Consider the following 20,643-nt stretch of genomic DNA (forward strand, 5'->3'; position numbering starts at 1 on the left):
GTGTATATATATATATATATATATATATATTTTTCATCGGGTATCTTTTAGTATCTTAATTATTATGGTGCACATATATTTGTTGTCTAGAAAAAAAAAAACCAATTTATTATGGGGTGTGTATGCTTTTTTATTTAGAAAAGTGCAAAGAAAAAATGTCAAATTTCAATTTAGTAAAAAAGAAATAAGTCCAATTTTAATTTAAATTAGCAAAAGATCATCAATTCAAATACAAAGTAGAAATAAAAATAAAAATTTGGAAGAAAAAAATAAAATGTAAAAAACTGAGAACCAAACCAATAATAAACTAATCCAAATAAATCCAATCCATTGGTTATGTTATTTGTTGGACATTAGATGTATTTTTTTGTAAAACCAATTGGTTTGGTTCTTGGTTGACCCCAAAATCGACGAAATTGAACCGACTATCACCCTTAATAGCAACTTTTAAAAAATATAATTATAAAGATAAAATTACAGTACAAAACGAAGAAAATACGAATAATAATAATAATGTATCGTGCTTGATGTGTGAATTAGAGTATTACACTAGTATATGGACTTCTAAAAATTATATGGAATTTCCAAACATTAATATATATAAAGATAAAATTAAAGTAGGAACAAAAAAGTACAATCATGTTAGGGATAAAATTACAAGCCTTGCTACATAGTTCTACAATAGTATAGTATTATTCAACATCGTCAGAAGAGGTACATAACAATATAATGTTGATGACGTATTTTCTATATATCGTTTTTAAAAATTCTATTTGTTTGTATGTTATGTTATTATGAGTCTTTTAAGAAACGAAACTAAATTTTCAAACACTAGAAAAATAATTTTTAATTTATGTTATTGTTTTGAAAATTGGGTAAGAATTAAAAATGTTTAAACATGTAGCAATTTCAAAAAGGTTAGCTAATGGGCCAAATGGGCCACTGAATTTAAAAATACAGTTACGCTTCTTGAAATCAATGAAATAAGAAAAGCTTCTGAAACGCCAAACCTCGACACCTGAAGAAGGAGGAGGAAACGGCATAGTTCTCACCAATGAACAGTGGAAACATCGTTGAATTGCGAAGAAACTCCACCAACTGGGCTAAGGTAGTGGAAGACATCGTGAAGCTCGAGAAGAAGATATTCCCAAAACACGAGTCTCTTGCCAGGTTCTTCGACGAAGAATTGAGAAAACAGAATTCTGGATTGCTCTTCCTGGACTTACATGGACAAGTCGTAGCTTATGTCATGTATTATTGGCCCTCTTCCCTCTACGCTATCATCGCCAAACTCGCAGGTTCCCTTCCATCCTCTCCCCTAAATTCTCTTCACACACACTTTTTTCGGATATTGTATATCTTTTGTTGAATGTGAAATCTGCCGATGTTCGAATTATCCAGTACTTCCACTTCAGCTTGTTGATGATTTGGTTTAGTTTAGATGGTCTATAACTATAACCTTGCCATCTGGCTAACTTACTCTATTAGTCTCAAATCGATGCAACTTGTTTATGCACATAACCTGTTTGATAAATGGGCTGAGAGAAAATATTCCCATTTTCCCATCTGGGGCTTCTAGGAAAGTTTTAAGAATGGTATATTGTGTGTTAATTTCGAAATTCTGTATCCTTTTTTTACTAATCGCTAGCCAATTATGTGCTTTCCTGGCATGTGGGTTGTAAACAAAGTGCAGTGAAGGAGAACTGTAGGAGACAAGGTCATGGAGAAGCACTCCTGAAGGCAGCCATTGAGAAGTGCAGAACCAGAAACATTCAGCGGATAGGTCTTCATGTTGATCCCTTGAGGACGGCGGCTATGAATCTCTACAAGAAACTTGGGTTCCAAGTTGATAGCTTGATTGAAGGATACTACTCTGCCGATCGAGATGCCTACAGAATGTACTTGGAATTTTGACACATCGTAGCTTTGGAACTAGACTAGACATTTTCTGAGTTAAATTTTATATATCTTGATGTTATATTTATATCAGAAAAGTGATGACCACTTCTATTGTAATTTTATTGTGCATTTGGGTTAGTAATTGATGATGATCTTGAGTTTATGGATCATATGCAGGCAGAACAATTGATTACATTAAGAAAAATAAGAAGGAACCAAATGAAGACAATACTAAAAGCTTAATGGATTAGCCAGGTAGTCGTTTCTTAATTCTCTTTTAAATTATTAGAATTAAGAATATTGTGACGTCTCAAGTCATCAATTAACTTGAGTTAATTTAAACATCTTACATGTACCATAATGTGGTGTTTGAGAATAATGTTTCCCTCTCTTATATGTAAAAAGATTTTTCTCAGTTAAAAAAAAAAAAACAAAATCTTTATTTTCGGTTATCAAATCTAATGAGGAAAAAGAAGAAGCCATAATCATGTGTAATTAACGGTACGAGGATGAAAATGGGAAAACTGTTCCATGGAAATAGGAAAGAATTCTCTGAATCATTTGAAGAATAGAATATCTACTAAATCCTATGATGCAGAGTTCTTTGAAGCCCGAAAAGACGCAAAATTCTTGGCGGGCAGCGGGTATCTCTGGCGGTTGAATATTACGTTCATTAGCCTTCTCTTGGCTATCTGTTTTCTCATTTTCAAACTTGAGTTGTTTGCGTATTTGTCTGGCCAATTGAGTAATTGGCAACAAATGGTAAGAATGTTGAGGATCTGCATGCAATCCTTGTTGAAGTTCGTGAATTCTGGAAATGGGATGGTTGGAATCGCCATGATTTTGTACGGAATTTGGTTGATAAGGGCTTGGCAGAGGCATTTTGGCCATTTGCCCTATGGACCCAGTGACCCAATTCCATGGTATTGCTTTTTGGCTTTCTTGCACCATTTTCTGGGTTGTATCTTTTTGTTTCTTAACATTATTTTGGAGGGATGAGGCTGGGAAGAGCATTATGCAATCAGAGTTTGGGGTAGGGACTTGAGAAGGAGACTTCAAGTTTCTTGGGGAAATTCGAAAGTCTGAAATTGCTTTCTCTTATTTCTGCATTCTGCTTGTCCTTGGTAATTTCTCTCTAAATGGGCCTGTGTCTGTGTAGAAAATACATTCCTTATCTCATGGTGGCTGATATCTTTACGGAGAATAATCTCGAATAATGTGATGAAGTAGAACATGCCTCTGTATTCCATCTTTCCCTCCTAAGAAGAAAATACATGACCTACAAATCTAAAGAGTGTTCATGGCGTTCATTATTGACCAGGCAAAGTGTAGGAATGATCTTCGTATTCATTACTCTTTTTCAAATTATGGTTCTTTGTAGAATAGCTTCCAAATCCCCCATAGATATATTAAGATGCGTCTATGAATTTAAACAAACTTGTAAGGAGTATTATAGCAGTTAATATGATTGAGATTTGGATTCTGTGGCAGACCTAGTTGGTTTATGGGAAGACAATGGGATACCACCATGACTGGGATGTAGCTTACATCTTTGGTCTTGCTTAAATTTCAGGTTCATGTACAGTTTTTTTGGCCTAGGAATTCTTTTATGTGTGATCACATGCTTGGGTCATATTGCTGCTGAAACTGCTAATGGTTGTTGCCTTCATCTGGTACTGTATTCTTAATTGTCTCTATGCTATGAGTCTCTCCTACCCTATTTTTCTTCAATAGATTACTTGACATATGAGAGTCTGATTATCCTTAAATGAATGTAGTATATGGTGCTTGTCTTTATGGTTCTCATGGTGGAGGCTGGGGTGACAACAGATGTATTTCTGAATCGTGACTGGGAGGAGGTGAAGATTTTACTCAAGGCTTATGCATCATCTAAAAGTTAAAAATAATGATCATCACAAAATGCCAACTTGGATGCTACTAGATATTTATAATTCTAGCTGATAACTTTTAAGTTTACGCCAGGATTTTCCAAAAGATCCAAGTGGAAGTTTTGATCAGTTCAAACATTTCATCAAATTGAACTTCGATATCTGCAAATGGATAGGGATCTCAATGGTGTCTATTCAGGTCTCTCTCTCTCTCTCTTCTCATGTTGGTCTGTCTTGAGATAGGGAGTCGTTCTGACAAACTCGCCACGTTGATGGACTTGTCTCAGGGTTTGTCTCTCTTGTTGGCAATGGTACTAAAAGCAATTGGATCGCGTCGATATTACGACAGCGATGATGAGTATGCTTCTGAGAGGCTTCCACTTCTTAAGAATGCTCTTCATTCACCAACTACATGTGTTATTGGGGACCCTGTCTTTCCATCTAAAAATGATACATGGAACAAACGAACCGACGACGAGGTATAAATTTACAATCATGTAATTCTCAACTGTGAGGCTTCTTATATATACGATGCTCTGCGTCACCTTATTATTGTCACTTAGTTACCATAAAGTCGTTGTCCTTTTGTGGCTTTTAAGCTACAATCAACCAAGCCTATCAAAGTGTTTCCTATCTCTTTGCAATTACCGTTTTTAGCTCTCAATCTTGTCATTAGAACAACTCATACTGCTGATTTCCCTTTGAAGTTGTTTCCATTTTGTCTAAGCTCATAAGAACTGTTCATTCATCCATTTTCTGATTTCAGCCCAAGTTGTTGAGCAATTAATTGCCCTATTTATGCCATAAAATCGGTATCTTCGAAATTGATTTGATTTCTTTGACCTTTGCAGTAAGCCTGCAACAGAAGCAACATATTAATTTGTATTGAATCCTCCCACTGCATTTTAGGTGTGTCATTTCCTCCAATGGGCTCACTCATTTATGGTATGCACTTGGTTTTGCTTTGTTTCATTTTTCTCTTCTTTTCCTCTCAGGAAAGACATTAGACCCAAAACCCAAAAGAGCAAATCTGGCATGGACTTCTTGGTAGCAACATAATGTAAATGAATCTTCTCATGGGTTACAGTAAGCTATTTATTTTTCAACACTGTAGATCATGTCAACACAAGTAATTTTATTTGTAGTATTGAATAAGATCAAGTTTAGAAAGATATTCCTGATCGGTTCAGATGTCATATTGACAATACAAATATAATATGTGAATAATATTTTATAGAAAATGTGGTTCATACTGTTCCAGTAAAAGCAGTTTCCTGATGGTATCTGAATTTAATATCATTTACGGATATGATTCGTTAGTCATATTTTCTTCATGTCTTGATTTGGCTGCATCTTTGTTTGGATGTATCATGGGATCAAGTATTAAACGTCTAATAGTTCTTAAGCAATCTTGTTTCTGAGCACCTATAAACTTTAATAATAAGAACAGAATATCTTATTATTAACTTCAGATCTTACCATTTAATATGGTCAGTCAGTCAGATTTTATAATAATAAGGCTATATCAAAAAATTAAAATGTTTTGGACTATAATTTGTATAGATTTAGATATTTTGTGAGTGAACTTTAACATGTTGCAATTTAGTTTTTTTACTTTTATGTAAGAATTTAGTTGATCTCATAAAAAATAAGTATAAATTGTTTATTACGTAATATTGTAGTATTTATAGTTTTTAAACAAATTTGATTATTTTATCAAAAAACATGTATAAGACATTTCTTTAAATCTTAGCTACATTTTTCATGACAGAGACTAAATTGTTATAAATTGTAAAGTAGAGATTGAATTGTTACTTATTAAAATTTAGATATTAAATTGTTACAAAATTGACAGTATACAAACTAAATTATTACTGTCTACCATATAGGGACTAAAATTGGTACTTCCCTAAAAGTTTGGGGTCCAAGTAATTTGTTTAACCAAAGAAAAAAAGTAGTTTAGAAACTTATTCTAAAACAAAAGGTGTAACTAGAATTCCATTTTGGTATTAAGAGACAATTATATCTTTACTTTCCAAAGTTTGGGATCTCTGACATTTTCTTTAAGAAAATAGGTTGATAATACAAGTATTATTACAGTTAAGATTTTTTTAGTTTACTTATGTTAAATTTTTTTTGTATGAAAACAATATTTCTTTATTTTTGTTTTCAAAATAAAAATATATTTATATTTTGTTTCTCCCTCCTCCCTTCTCTCTTTCTCAACTATTTTTTGTTTTTAAAAAAAGTTAAAAAGATTTAAATTCTTTTGGTTCTAGTACTTTGAATTTTGTTTAATGTTAGTCTATATACTTTTAAAAAATTCTTAAAATGAACTCATGATGCTTGTTTATTGTTAGTTTTTTCAAAAAAAAAAAAAAAAAAGTCTTAATTAGCATTCCTATATATTTTCCTATAGTCATTTATTGTATAAAAATTGTTATTATTTAACAAATTCCAATAAAAACTAGTTTCAAAAAATTAAATTTAAGATTGATTAAAATTACATAGACTAATATTAGACAACTGAATGTATTAAAAATTAAAATGAAATGAAATATAAAATACAATGACAAAAGTAGTACTTTTAGGAACAAAAAAAAATATTGTGTTAGCCTTCATGAACTATGACAACAAAACTTTGTGAATCAAAATGCTAATAAATTAAAACTTCAAGTAGTAAGATCTTATTTGGTAATTATTTTTTTTGTTTTTTTAAAAATTAAACCTATACACTTTTTTCGTTTTTAAATTTATTGTTTTGTTATCCACTCTTATTATTTTTTATTAATATTTTTAAAAAATAAGTTAAATTTTGGAAGCTAAAAAAATAGTTTTTAAAAATATATTTTTCATTCCAACTTTCATGGTTGAGAAAGATCCAAACCATTTCAAGAAAATGAGTAGGAAATACAAATTTGAATAACTAAAAAGGTAATTATCACTGGTTTCAAAGTGTTGAAAGTGGAATGGTTGGGGTTGAGTTTTAATTGGAAAGTAGAAATGTTGAAATTATAATGTGAAAACAAAAGAGATGAAAATGGGGATGGAATTTGCATGTGAAAAGGGACAGAGAAGAGGGGCCAACAAATTTAATGAATTCATTACAAAACATCCAATCAAGTGGGGTCCAATTTGGTAAAATAATATTGGATTTATTTGTCCACTTTGAAACAAACCTTTTGGCTTATTTGTCCTCAAAAATCAAAATCATCCTCTCTTTTCCTTTTCTATCCTTCAAAATAACTTATTTTTATGATAACAAAATATCACTATCTATTAATGATAGATTGACATCACTTAGTAATAGAAGTCTATTACGATAATACTTGACTAATTTTTCTACACTTGAAAATAAGTTTTCCTTTTTAATTTAATGAAGACTGCCTAAAATTCTAATTGTGTTAAGTCGCCTTATTCCACGGAAACTGATTTCATATAAATGCTTTTCTCACCCATTGTTTCATTGTCGTCTATTTCAACCAAGACAAAAAACAAATATTATTTTCTCACCTTTTGAGTCTTTTTATTATATATATAATTTTTATATATTTTGACATGCATTTCTCTGTTATCTTTCTTTTTGAGAGTGGGCTTCTCTTGTCTTCTCTTTTTGAATAAAATCCATCAATTAATTGTGTTATATTCTTTTGTTTCTTTAATACAACAGCAAGTGGAGAGTTTTTCACTTTTATTTTAGCCTTTTTTATATTTTATTCTTCTTTAAATTCCTTTACAACCCCTTTTCTTGTAATATACTTTTTAGAAGTGTTACTTTAAATTAAAACTCAACGAAAGTTTGTTACTGAAGTACGTAACGAACATGTGGTGAAATAAACATTCAGTCGTGAGATGTTGATGTTGGAATAATAATCGTTCGAAAAAAATGCAACTTTAAAGTGCTAGTTACAAATTCCGTTGCAACAATCGTCTTTATTTTAATAATATTTTCTATTTGCAATTTAACAATATTAAGAGAGCTAATTAGTTTACTTGGAAGATCAAAAGTTTTATTAATATAAATTATCACTAAATAAGTAGAAATAATTTCAAACAATTAATTGCCATTGATAGGATGTGCCGCATTGTTTGAACAATTTTCTAAGAGTGTAATTCTTTTTGAAAAAAAAAAAGAAAAGAAAGAAAAAGAAGGAAAAAATTGTTCTATCTTCTTTCCCCAACTATAATTCAATTATTAGTTGGAATTTTCACTTTCTTGTTTAAATTCAAATATAATATAAATTTTCAAAGCTATGTATTGAGTTACATCACTTTTATCATCTAAGAAAAGAAAATCTAATTTGTATTTTTTTTTTACCAAATTTCATATATGTATATATATATATTTAATCAACCATAAGGATTTTTTTATTTTTTAATTAACCAATTGGTGTGGCTGGACATGTGACTTGTTTGAACTTTGAACAATTTCTAAAATAAGAGTGCTCTTTTCTTTCACTTTTTTTTAAATGTTTGCAAAATTTATTTATTTTTAAACATTAACCTAACCATCATTCAACTTTTAGTTTATTCTTTTCACTTCATCCCCATTCGAATTCAAATATATGTATATATTTTTTAAAAAATTGTTATGTATTAAATTTGATCAGAATTTCAAAATTACAAATATTAATGGATATTATCCTAGAATTTTTTTATAAATTTTATAATTATTATTTAAGCTTTTCATTAGTTCATCTTAGAGTAGAAATTCGAACATTAGATCTTTTGATCGATGACACACATTTTATGTTGAACTAATCTCACTTTGTCATCAAAATTTAAGTTCTTAGATCTAATTTTCTATATTTATGTTTATTTTTGTGATTAATTGATTATATTTTACAGATACTTATACAAATATCATAAATATTGATTAATCCTTGATAAATATTTTAATCCATGATATTTATTCTAAAAGGAAAAAAAAAACCTCTTAATAGGGTTACCCAAATTATCATCATCTTTTTTTTTCTTCTGTTTTTTTGTATTGCCAAATTTCATCAATGTTTTTTTTTTTTTTTTTTTGAAAGACCAAGTTTCATTAGTGATTTATACAAAAAAGAAATTTAATTAATTAATTAGTATGGTGGGACATATAACCGATTTGAACACCTTTAATCATTTAACTTAACATAATTCAATTTATAAATTAAATTTTACTCTTTTTTATTTTAATTAAAATTTGTTGGAGTAAGAATTCAAACTTCTAACCTCTTAGTCAATGATATAATATCTTAATCAATTGAGATACATTCCAGTTTGACTAGATTTTCACTCTCTTTATATGATTTTGGCTTGAACTTTGTTCTTTGTGCAAAAATACCGTTAAACTTTTAAATGTTTAAAGAATACTCTTAAATTTTAAAATTATTTCAAAATTAGCTTTGGATGAAAACCGTTAGTGTTTGGTTTAAAATATCCTAAAACTTTCAAATTTACCCTAAATTTAAAAACAAAAATTCAAAAATACTCTTATTGTTATTATATAAACAAAAACCGTCAATTTCTAGTGGTAAAAATACGAGCCACATTAGTATACCCTTACCTAAAAAAAAAAAAAAAAATGTCTTTTTTTGTTTATTTGTTCAATACCCTTACTCCCTTCTTCTGGTTGTTTATTTTAAATAATAAATAATAATAACAAAATAAAATTGTCCCTTCCAATTGAGATATATTGACTATAACAAGAAAAAGAATAATAGAACCGTCAAAAAAATTTCAAGACTAAAATGTTTTAACAATATTGTACGTTCAGAGTTTAGTGGATGTTAATAGTCAAATACGGTGTTTGACTATTTATCGTTTTGATGAGTTTTAAGGAGAGATTTTAATTTTGGTTTTTGTGAAATTTTATGTTTTAAACTTGAATTTTGGTTTATATTTGGTTGCAGAGAAAATTTGCGTAAGAATTGAAAAATGAAAAAATATCTATATGAAAAAAAGAGTATCAATAAAGTTGTTTAAAAAATTGGTCAGTTTTTTAATTCAATATAATTTTAAGTAAATTGATCACTATATTGACATTAAGAATATTTTAATTTTCTTTTTTTTTTTTAAAATTAAAAGTATTGATGCAACTTTTAAAAGTTTAACGATATTTTTGAAACAAGGTATTAATAATTTCAAATCATATATTAATGATAAGAATATTTTGATTTTGATTTTTTTAGTTTAGAGGCACTATTGAAATTTTTAAAAGTTTAAGAATATTTTTTTAAACAAAGTATTAACGATATCTATCCAAAACTCGCGATAAAAATATTTTTTAACGTTTTCTTAAAAGTTAAATATAATATTGAAACTTTTGAAAATTTAGAAGTATACTCAATTGAGTAGAAAGTTTAGAAGTATTTTTTTTATGATTTAGGCTATGATTTTAATAAAGATAGTAGTATGGTAGGGCATGTGGCCTAATTAAGGGTATAAAATACAATTTTGTTAGCCTCCCGTATGACTATGCGAAATTAACGCCTCAACTACCGAAGGGTCCCACAGGAGGGGCATTTTGTAATTAAAGTCAAAAGCAGTGGTCCATTTGATAAATCCTTTTACACTTTTTTATATTTACTTAACGGCCCTCTTCCACACCTGCAACATCATACTTGTGCTCCAACAAAAACCGTCGCCCACATACTCCACAATCCTCTCACTCAACTGTTTTTCTCGATCACAGTGCTCGCCGGAAACTGACATTGTCGGTGGAGCAAGCGCTGTCGTCGCCTACGCAGACGAAAATGCAGCTCCTCCTCCCCCGCCATAGTTTCCGGCTCATTAGAGCTTTGTTCTGTGCTACGGCTTTGCTTCAGTGGTTCACGGCGGCGGCTCAGCTCCAACACCGTGTACCGAATCTACATTGGCTTCCAGCCACTGCCACGTGGTACGGAAGTCCCGAGGGAGATGGTAGCGACGGTACGGTGGTTCCATTTCCCTACATTTTTCTTTTGTTCTGTTTTCTTTAGGTCTGTAAATTTATGGGTGGACTCTGTTTCTTTGAAATACTTTCTGGAAGTTGCCATTAAAATGTGAGTACAAGAGGTTGAATTAACGAAAACCCAGTTCATAAATCACTTAAACCCAGCCCTAATTTCACTTTTTGTTAGTTCTTTCCTGCTAGAAATTTAGGGATCTGAAAATGTGAAATCACAGGTGGAGCATGTGGGTATGGTAATTTAGTGGATGTGAAGCCTCTAAAGGCCAGAGTTGGGGCTGTGAGTCCAGTTCTGTTCAGAAACGGTGAAGGGTGTGGAGCCTGTTACAAAGTAAAATGTTTAGACCAGAACATTTGCTCCAGACGAGCTGTGACTATAATCGTCACCGACGAGTGCCCCGGTGGGTATTGTTCGAATGGCAATACCCACTTCGATCTCAGCGGAGCCGCTTTTGGCCGTATGGCCATCGCCGGCGAAGGTGGGCAGCTGAGAAACCGAGGGGAAATCCCAGTAATTTACCGACGGTACAAATTCGTTCCAACTCTTGTATTTTGTCACTTTATGAATTGTTTGTTTGCATCTCTGTTTTCAATTTTGTCGCTTATTTTTTGTTGTCGTAAATCTGTAGGACTCCGTGTAAGTACCCAGGCAAGAACATTGCGTTCCATGTCAATGAAGGCTCGACAGATTACTGGCTCTCACTGTTGGTTGAATTCGAGGATGGGGATGGAGACATAGGTGCAATGCAAATAAAAGAAGTAAGTAAAGAAAATAAAAATTAAAGAACAGGCTTTATTACCTGAAGCATATTCCAGTGCTTTAATTAGAATAATTTAAGATGTGAAAAGATAGAAAAGGTGGTACTTTAATTACAGGTTGAAAGTTGAATATCCCAGTGGAAGAATCTTTGAAAAAGAAGCATCTTTAATAGAAGAAAAAGCGTGGAGTTTTAAAAAAGAATCCGATTGATTAAAAACATATCGAGAAAGGGAAGGTAAGCGGGTTTGAAAAATGATTTTGAGTAATTTTTGTGTGTTTGGCAGACAAATTCAGGGGAGTGGCTGGATATGAACCATCTATGGGGGGCAAATTGGTGCATAATTGGTGGGCCATTAAAGGGCCCATTCTCGGTGAGATTAACAACATTATCTACAGGAAGAACCCTCTCAGCGAGGGATATAATCCCAAGGAATTGGTCTCCCAAAGCCACTTACACTTCCCGCCTTAATTTCTTCTCTTGATAAAGAAAGATAGAAGAGAAAAAAGAAGCAGTTAGCATTGACAAAAGAAGGGTATATTTGCTTCCTTTTTGTTTTATTATGCCTTAAAGGGGGAGCTTCCCTTCTCTGTAGCAGGAAAAGTAGCCGTTATCCGTTTTCTTTGAGTAGAAAAAGTGACCGTTGGAGTGCGAAATGGCATCCAATGAATGAGTAGAGACAGTAGTAGTGAGTGTGGTGTGGGGATATTGAATATTGATAGCCCTCTCCAAAGAGGAGAGAGAGCGTGGGTATTGTATTGTATTGTGTTATTAATTTCTCAACTTGTTGCTTTACTTTGTTTAATCAACTTTGGTCTCTTCACTCAAACTATGCTCATTTAAATAGGGCTATATACAGCTGGTTTTCAGCTCCTTGGATAAAGTGTTCATTGCTTTTACTTTACTAATTTTATTTGTATCCTCAAATCTCTCACATTATTCACAACATAGTTGATGATAAGGTCTTCGAGGTTCAAATTTTTACTATTACATCTCAAAAGAATGGTTTTAAATGATTTTACAAGTTAAATACCGTCTGAGAAACCGTGGATTGAAAAGTTGTAATAATTTTTTTTTTTCTATTACAACTTTTCAATCCCAACTTCAATTTTATACCTTACTTACAAAAAAAAAAAAAAAAAAAAAATATTGGAAATTCTCGTTACGATTTGAAATATTTCTCGTAAAAAAATCTCTTACAAAATTTTTCGTAAATTTAAGTTTAAAATAATTAATTGAAACTTATTAAAAAATTAGAATTGGAATGTGTAAAAATAAAAATTAGAATAAAACTTAGGGTAATTGAGATTTGTTCATCGGTCCAAACTTAAGTTCAACGAATTAATTAAAAAAACATGATTTAAATAAAATGAAAAACATACACAACATTTATTGCAAAATTCAATTTTCTGGTAAGAAACTTACCAGGAAGAAAATGTAAAGTTTTTTTTTTTTTTTTTTTTTTTTTTTAAATTATTAAAATTAAAAGGGTTGTTTTCAAATATAGGAAAATGAATCCAAATATTTACACAAATAACAGTCTATCGTTGCTATTAGTTCTAAATATTTTTAGAAATTATGCAATTTAAAATAATTTTTCAAATTTAAATTAGTTATTATTTATTAGAATTAATTTTCTAAAAAAACAAACCTTCTATACATTTTTCTAGTAAGTCGTACCGGAAAAATAGACAGAAAGCATATGTAATCAATGAATCATGGAACTTTTGTTCGTGATATCTAAGTGGAATTGAAACAAGATTTAATAGAGATGAATGAAATGATGATAACAGTCCCGATCATGAGATACTTGGTGAATTTGAATTGTTTACGTAGAGGGTACGACCATTAGGGGCGTCAAATTTTCGAACACTATCGACGGAGGAAAAACGTATCACACATTGGTACATTCTCAACAATTGTAAAGAAATAACAGATTATTGCAAGTACGTTTCAAATTTTATAATTTTCTAAGTTCTCAGATAAATTCTTTGATATAACTTTCTAATGATCAATCTAAGGAAACACTTGAGATTAATTCATCGTGAAACTCAAAGCGCCTCTAACTTATATATAAGACATCAACACAAATTTCCCTATTGGTTTAGATCTCAAGTATACATAGTATTGGAAGTTGAGAGTTGATCCATTTTTTATAGTCATTTTTAAAGTATAATGAATTATCAGGTTTTACAACTACGCGAGAGAGAAGATCTCCCTGATGATTTATTTTCACTTGCAATGGGACTTTCGTTTGAGGTGTGCTCTTACAATGGATGCATTGTTAATGAGGTACAATTTCACACTGCAGAGCGTGATAATCGTCAAGCTACACAAAATAGTGGAATCCTGGTGGCCAGGGAGATCAGTGGAAATAGAAGTATGGATAACAATTTCTACTGTGTTTTAGATGAAATATTAGATTTCTAATATGCAAAAAGAAGACGTGTTTCTATGTTCAAGTATAGATGGTTTGACACAAATAACAACAAAGGTAATAAGACACACGTGGATTTAGGATACAAATGATCAACACATCACGCTTTTGGTATGTTGATAAGCCTTTCATCTTTGCTATCCAAGCACAACAAGTCTTTTACCTCAACAACATAAAATATGGTAGCAATTGAAAAGTTGTTCAAGTAATCCAAAATAAGAGAATATGGGATGTACCAAAAATGGAGGATGTTGAAAATAAATAACTAGATTTACTAGAAATTTTCGGTGGAGTTCGAGTGGATGAAACCATTGAGGAGGTTACTTTATGCAGAGTCGACATTGATCCTTTAGTTGTGGAACAAGCAATTATTCGACATGCCGATGATGATTTCATAATCGATGATGAAGAACAATTATCTCCCAGTAATAGTTCACGTGCTGACGAATAATTAGATTTTGATGACGATGATGACTAATCATGTATCTACTCAATTCTCTTTCTTTGTTTACACATATTTAATATTGATTTAATATTGTTTTTTCTTTTTTGTGTTTATATAGATATGATGTCAGTATATAGATATGATGTCAACCCCTAATAGGCAACATGAGGCAGAGAAAGAATTTCGAGAGCAAGAGATATATCTAGGCAACACGAGATCTTCTGTAGGTGACACTTCATGTTAGTATTCGTACACATCTTCTATTGACTGAAATACATCCTAAACTGTTTTAATTTTTTAATTCCTCAGATAGTAGCTCTCCATTCACTCAAAAGAAACGAGAGCACTCGCAGAACATCGAGTTGGAAAAATATGTGCAAAAGTATGGGAGAATTCCAAACGTAATAAAAAAAGGGGAGAAGAAGTCGATTTGTCAATGTTCGGTACGATTTAGTAATGTGATTGGTGTCGCCATCATATCTGCATTTTCAATACTTTGTCTTACTTTCACTGATGTTCCAAACGAATTTGTAGAATTGGCTAAGAGTAAGTTGTTGGTAAGTTTATAAGTTTTTTCTTTTAGATTGTCATAAACATCTTATATGCTAATTATTCCTTAATCCTTTTGTAGCCTCATTTTGTGCTTGATTTATTCAATCAACCATTTAATAATTTTATTGAACATCAAATGCAAAACTCGTTCAAAGAATTCAGAGCAGATTTGCATAGACATCACAGGAAATGTAGCAACCCTCAGCAAGCACGTATCATCTCGCTAGCTGGGTTAAGAATAGACCAGAAGATTGACATTTTTTGTGTGACTGCTTCGAGAGTGAAGAATTTTAGGTTATAATAATTGAGGGCGTGTATCATTTACTTCATTTACTATTATAGAATATCCTTTTATTTATTTTTTGTTCGAATGTAGGAAATTTCGGAGAGGAATAGGACAAATAGAGAAATTACCGTTTGACCACATAGGCAAATCGAAGTCGTTCCTACAAATTCAATTTAAGCTGTAGGAAAAACAAGGTCGAGAAGTAGGATGTGTTGACCTATTTAAAGAAACACACTCTAAAGGTGGCAAGTTCGTGAATCGGGCAGCTGAGAATGCACATATAATCAATTTTGTTTTATTTTCATTTGTAAGTTCAGTCCCTCGTACTTACACACTTAATTAATATGTGCAGAATCAAATGTTAGAATTACAATCCAACCCCACTCTAGAAGGTTCCAAACTACTATCAGAGGACGAAATTTATGAGATAGTTTTGGGTAGACGACTCAGTCTTGTAAAAGGTATAGATTGGAGCCCTAAACCTAAGTCAAGAAGGGGTAGCAACTCATCGAGTTCATCATATACTCAAGGAATGGAAAGTAGTGAAGTGAGGGAATTGAAAGCCAATTTCGAACAGTCTCAATCGAGGATTAAGGAACTTGAAGATGTTAAAAAACAAATGAGAGAGGATCATGTAAGAGAAATGGAAGAAATAAAAAAAATGATTGAAGATATGATACGATCACAAAGAGAAGGGTCATCGAATTGGGTATGATTACTTCATTATCTAGTTGTCTAATATGTTACTATTCTGCAGTTATGGTAGCAAAGTAGTTATGTCTTACTAGTAGATTTATGATAATGAATTGTTGGCTATCCTGTAGTTATGGTAGCTAAACAACTGGATTTTGATGTGTTTTCGGGAGTTATTGTGTGTTTGTGGATGTTTATGAAATTTGAATATTGTAGGGGGGTGGGTTGAGATTGGTTCTACTTGTTTTGGAGTTCAACTTGGAGCTTTTTGTGTGCTTGTGGATGTTTATGAAATTTGAATGTCATGTGAGGTGGGTTGAGATTGGTTACGTTACACTTTTTTTAGAGTTCAACTTGAAATTTTTTGTGTGTTTGTGGATGTTTATGAAATTTGAACGTTGTGTGGGTGGATTGGATTGGTTATAGTTTTGGAGTTCAACTTGGAATTTTTTGTTTGTTTGTGGAAGTATATGAAATTTGAATGTTGTGTGGGGTGCATATGAATTGATTATACTTGTTTTGGAGTTTAACTCGAAATTTTGTGTGTGTTTGTGAATGTTTATGAAATTTGAATGTTGTGTGGGGTGAGTGTGGATTGGTTATACTTGTTTTGGAGTTCAACTTGGAATTTTTTGTTTGTTTGTGGGAAGTTTATGGATTTTGAATATCGTTTGGGATGAGTTAAGATTAGTTATTCTTTTGGAGTTTAACTTGTGGTCTTTGTGTGTTTGTGGAGGTTTCCAATTAAGACATGTAGTCTTTGAAGTTTGCTAATTTTCTTTGTTTTATAAGATTGTTACTCATTTCTTTGTTTTGTAGGATTGTAGGATTTTCTTTGTTTTGTAGGACTTGTAGGATTCACCTTATGGTTTTTGTTTTCTTGTAGGATGCTGTTTGAAGAGGATGTTGGAAATGTTGTTGGAGATGTAGTGATTGAGATCATGTATTGGAGACATTGTTTTCATGTTCTTTCATCTATGTATTTGTGAAGATATATTTTTTTTGTTTGTTTATTTCTTTTATGTATTTTGCCAACATTTTTCTATTTTAATAAAGAATACTATGGACTTTGTTTGTTTATTTTATTTTTTATGTGAATATTTTTTAGTTGTTTAATAATGTTATATAGGTTATTCATATCAAACTAGAAAAAAATTAAAAGTAAATGACCATCTCTCGATGAAAAACGTTGGTCCAGCCGTCAGGAATTTTAGAATTTAAGTTATCAATTCTCTCTCAATCCCTTTCTAAGGCTGAAGAATAGTCGAAAAGACCTTCGTGGTGGTTCACAGTCGGTCCGTGAGATGATTGGAGTAGAATTGATGGTCAATTTGGAGCTACGAAGATTGGGACTCAAACCCTAGTTTCAAAATTATTTGCATGCATATTTTATCTTTAAATTTAATGAAATTTAGAGTACTTAAGATCCAAATTGTTGCATGCACGTTGTTTATTCTTACAGAAAGCACATATAAGGTTTTTTTTTTTTTAATTATAATTATTTAAATTTAAATTATTTATTAATTATTAAAAATAAAAGAATATTTTTTTAAAAAATCACTCTGTCCATTTTCCTAGTAAGTCTTACCGAGAAAATGGACAGAAAGCACATAAGTAGGGTTTCGTTTTAATTTAAAAAATAGTTATTTAAATTAAATTTCGTTTCGGCTACGTCTCTTATTGGAAAATTGAATTTCGCGATTAATATTGTGTGTGTATTTTTTATTTTATTTAAATCATGTTTTTTTTTTTAATTAATAGCAACTTGAAATTATTTTTTTAAAAAAGAACAATAATGTGTTGAAAAATTTCTATATTGTTTTCATGGTTATTTGAGGGAATGTTCCATTTATATTCTTAAACTTTAGAGAATTTTGTATCAAATTATTTTCTAAACAACTTTTGAAAAGGTATTAATTTACATCCATTATTACATTTCTTTTTGAAAAAATCTCATGTGAAACTTATAATTATATCAATTGAATCTCTAAACTTTTATAAATCAATTAATTTAGACTTTTAGTAATAATTGCTTTTTTTTAGAATTATCCATTTTGTAACACCAACATTTAAAGAAGTCTTCAAATATTCGAGAGTTATTGCATGAATGATTTTCAAAGGTAATCGAATAAATGATCTAAATTGACCAACTTATGAAAATCTATGAATTTAATTGACTCAAAACTATAAATTTTAAATGATTTTCAAAGCTTCATTTTTGGTGATGTTTTTTAAAAAGTAAAATCTAAAATCAATTATTTGCATTAATCAAAACCACCTCCAAAGAGAAAATGATGAAGATATTAGAGAGTGAAATTTAAAAATCTTTGAAAGCCTAATTAGATTGGAGTGTTGACTATTATTAATAAATTTATGGATATTTTTTTCTGTTATAAATTTTATATAATTATTTATAGATTTTAAGATTTTGAATTTGAATACAATGAAAATAAAATTTGCAGAATGTATTTCATTGAGTGAATTTAAAAACAAAATTTTCACATATATGTCTAAATCATTATTTATGTAATGGTTCATATTGTGCTTTTTTTTTTTTTTATTAAGACACATGGAAATGATATAAAAAAAAAAAAAAAAGCACTCTCATCGGTAGTTTATGAAATAAAAAGAGTAAATCAATATATGCTAGAATCATTACGAATCACAGATGTAACTAGTTCATGAATTAATTACAAAGATTAGAGCATAGTCGTTTTCATTGACTAACACGCGTTAATAATAGCAAACCATGCATGCACTTAAATATATTTGATTTTTAGTATAAATAAAAAATATAATTAGATACACTACTATATATAGTTTGAAGAGATAGTAAAATGACGAGTGAAAGTTGCAAATACACAATGAGTAAGAGATTGGGATCAAGAAAGATGAGAGGAACCTTGCTAATTGTAGGATTGAAAGACAACACTATAAGGAGGGGATGAGTAGAGTTGCTTTCAAAGATTAAAACTTTTTAAAGAAATTTAAATGAAACCAATTCATTCTAAAATAAATTAAAATAATAAAATACTTAGCAATAAATACAGAAATTAAAAGAATAGAGAGAAAGAAATGACAATAATAATTTTTATAGTGGTTCGAATCCCTACTCCACTCTCCAAGACTCCTTCTTAGGTATTTTACAACACAGATTCTCTTACGGATGAGATCCAAACTAATTTACCACTCTTTTTATGGGTTCAAGAGTCAAACTACTTTTGATCCTTTTTTTCGACTATCTCCGTGTTGGGGTTGATGCCCTAAAGTCTCGTGTCCTGTAGTTTGTAAACAGTTTGTACGAACGCTTGTGTTGTATAATATATGATATTTTACTTCACATTTTGTTTTTGCTCAGTTGTATGTTTTATTTGCTTTACCAAAAACCAATAAACATAAAATCCCTAGTTATCTGTATGTAACTTAAGCATGTATGCTGTGACATATAAGTGGATCATGTCTTGAGTGATAACCAAAATGGTATGTATTATATGAATATATGAGGGAAACCTTATCCTGGTAACGCTACGGATGCGGTCCATTTTGTGGAATGGTCACAAGTGTTGTGACTTGTCACAGATGGTCTGATCCTGATCATTCGTGTTGGGGACATGTGAGCGGAGGTGTCCTATATAAAAAATTTGTATAAGACCTGACCACGAAGTATTAACATCTCGTTATATAACACCGTTCATGATAGAGACTTCACTTCATTAGGATGACCATAGGTAACATGACCTCAATCCTGAGTGTGTTAGGAACTGCTGCCATTGAGAGCGATCCTTTGATTTGTATGGGTGCGAATGTCCAGGTCGTCGATTCAAACCTACCATTTTGGGGATTCGTCTGATTTGGGAGTTGGAAACTCAGTTACACAAGAAGAAATTCACTTCTTCCCCAAAGCAGGGGCAAGTAGATAGATAGCTTCCTTAAAGGCTGATTCCATGGCTTGAACGATGTGGCGCCACACACATTCTCTTGGCCCGAGAGGTGTTCACACATAGTTGGACTATGTTGTATTGTTCATTAAAGGAATTAGTGGCACTTAAAGAGTGAGATGTAACTACAGGGGCAAAATGGTGAATTGGCCTAGCTGTACTTACGAGCATCTATGAAGGGTCATCGTACTCATGATCGGTTATATCTGATGGACACAGAAATATATCTGTGGCAAGAAGAATTCAGCTGTTGGTCTTTAGTGGAATGCCTGATAGTTAACGGATGGTAGATCTTGTGGCTAAAGAGTTTAGTCAGCTATTCACATACCGTTGGAGCTTCAAGCAACAGGTCCATAAGGTCCCCTAGGTAGCTTGGATAAAGTCGAGAATCAGTTTTTGGGTCAGTTTAAAATGTTCAAATTGACAAGAGGGAGTTCGATTATATATGATATAATTGAACTGATTATTATATAAGATATAATTGGCTAAATGTATGAGATAAATTATTTTTGGAGGAAATTAGATATAAATATGATTTATATCAAGTGGAGGAGAAATTACTATAGTAGATATATGATATCAAACTATAGGATAAGAATATAATATGATTGTATTCATTTATTAATTAAATTAATTAATTATGAGATATTTGGCCAAAATATTCTCCTCAATCATACGTTAGCGAGAGAATCAGTCTTCGGTTATTGTAACCGAAGAATAAAATGAAAATTTGTTTTATTTAGCAAAAAGTTCGAAAAAATCGCAATTGGTGTGAAAACATCTTGATCGTTTAGCCGAGAGCCTATACGATAGAG

At 31.0% G+C, this 20,643-nt stretch overlaps 3 protein-coding genes across 5 annotated transcripts; all 3 read left to right on the forward strand.

Moving 5' to 3' along the window:
- Positions 1 to 966: 966 nt before the first annotated feature.
- On the forward strand, positions 967 to 2,069 carry LOC120089475 (putative [ribosomal protein S18]-alanine N-acetyltransferase). The gene is made up of 2 exons (XM_039046960.1): positions 967 to 1,298; positions 1,694 to 2,069. The coding sequence occupies exons 1-2, from the start codon at positions 1,055 to 1,057 to the stop codon at positions 1,912 to 1,914; spliced, it is 465 nt and encodes a 154-aa protein (XP_038902888.1). The 5' UTR covers positions 967 to 1,054; the 3' UTR covers positions 1,915 to 2,069.
- Positions 1,757 to 5,054, forward strand: LOC120089474 (tetraspanin-19). 3 transcript variants are annotated; one of them, XM_039046957.1, is made up of 9 exons: positions 1,757 to 1,898; positions 2,077 to 2,154; positions 2,498 to 2,822; positions 3,473 to 3,572; positions 3,678 to 3,758; positions 3,883 to 3,987; positions 4,076 to 4,267; positions 4,640 to 4,697; positions 4,784 to 5,054. In XM_039046957.1, the coding sequence occupies exons 3-8, from the start codon at positions 2,659 to 2,661 to the stop codon at positions 4,640 to 4,642; spliced, it is 645 nt and encodes a 214-aa protein (XP_038902885.1). In that variant the 5' UTR covers positions 1,757 to 1,898; positions 2,077 to 2,154; positions 2,498 to 2,658; the 3' UTR covers positions 4,643 to 4,697; positions 4,784 to 5,054. The 3 variants fall into 3 exon arrangements, with proteins under 3 accessions (XP_038902885.1, XP_038902884.1, XP_038902886.1); XM_039046956.1 differs by having other exon boundaries at positions 2,077 to 2,822; XM_039046958.1 differs by lacking the exon at positions 1,757 to 1,898 and having other exon boundaries at positions 2,042 to 2,154.
- Positions 5,055 to 10,376: 5,322 nt separating this feature from the next.
- Positions 10,377 to 12,350, forward strand: LOC120088542 (expansin-B3-like). The gene is made up of 4 exons (XM_039045930.1): positions 10,377 to 10,700; positions 10,938 to 11,244; positions 11,349 to 11,478; positions 11,764 to 12,350. Exons 1-4 carry the CDS (start codon positions 10,526 to 10,528, stop codon positions 11,959 to 11,961), a joined length of 810 nt encoding a protein of 269 aa, XP_038901858.1. The 5' UTR covers positions 10,377 to 10,525; the 3' UTR covers positions 11,962 to 12,350.
- Positions 12,351 to 20,643: the final 8,293 nt, after the last annotated feature.

Source organism: Benincasa hispida, chromosome 10, assembly GCF_009727055.1.
Source record: "Benincasa hispida cultivar B227 chromosome 10, ASM972705v1, whole genome shotgun sequence".
NCBI classification, from domain to species: Eukaryota; Viridiplantae; Streptophyta; class Magnoliopsida; order Cucurbitales; family Cucurbitaceae; genus Benincasa; species Benincasa hispida.

Excerpts from the sequence above, each read along its gene's own strand:
- LOC120089474 (XM_039046956.1), top strand. The coding sequence starts at position 2,431 with ATGGAAATAGGAAAGAATTCTCTGAATCATTTGAAGAATAGAATATCT. Across the intron at positions 3,573-3,677 it reads ATGGTTGTTGCCTTCATCTG|TATATGGTGCTTGTCTTTAT; the intron begins GTACTGTATTCT and ends AAATGAATGTAG. Across the intron at positions 3,988-4,075 it reads TCTCAATGGTGTCTATTCAG|GGTTTGTCTCTCTTGTTGGC; the intron begins GTCTCTCTCTCT and ends GACTTGTCTCAG.
- LOC120089475 (XM_039046960.1), top strand. The coding sequence starts at position 1,055 with ATGAACAGTGGAAACATCGTTGAATTGCGAAGAAACTCCACCAACTGG. Across the intron at positions 1,299-1,693 it reads TATCATCGCCAAACTCGCAG|TGAAGGAGAACTGTAGGAGA; the intron begins GTTCCCTTCCAT and ends AACAAAGTGCAG.
- LOC120088542 (XM_039045930.1), top strand. The coding sequence starts at position 10,526 with ATGCAGCTCCTCCTCCCCCGCCATAGTTTCCGGCTCATTAGAGCTTTG. Across the intron at positions 10,701-10,937 it reads CGAGGGAGATGGTAGCGACG|GTGGAGCATGTGGGTATGGT; the intron begins GTACGGTGGTTC and ends GTGAAATCACAG. Across the intron at positions 11,479-11,763 it reads GTGCAATGCAAATAAAAGAA|ACAAATTCAGGGGAGTGGCT; the intron begins GTAAGTAAAGAA and ends TGTGTTTGGCAG.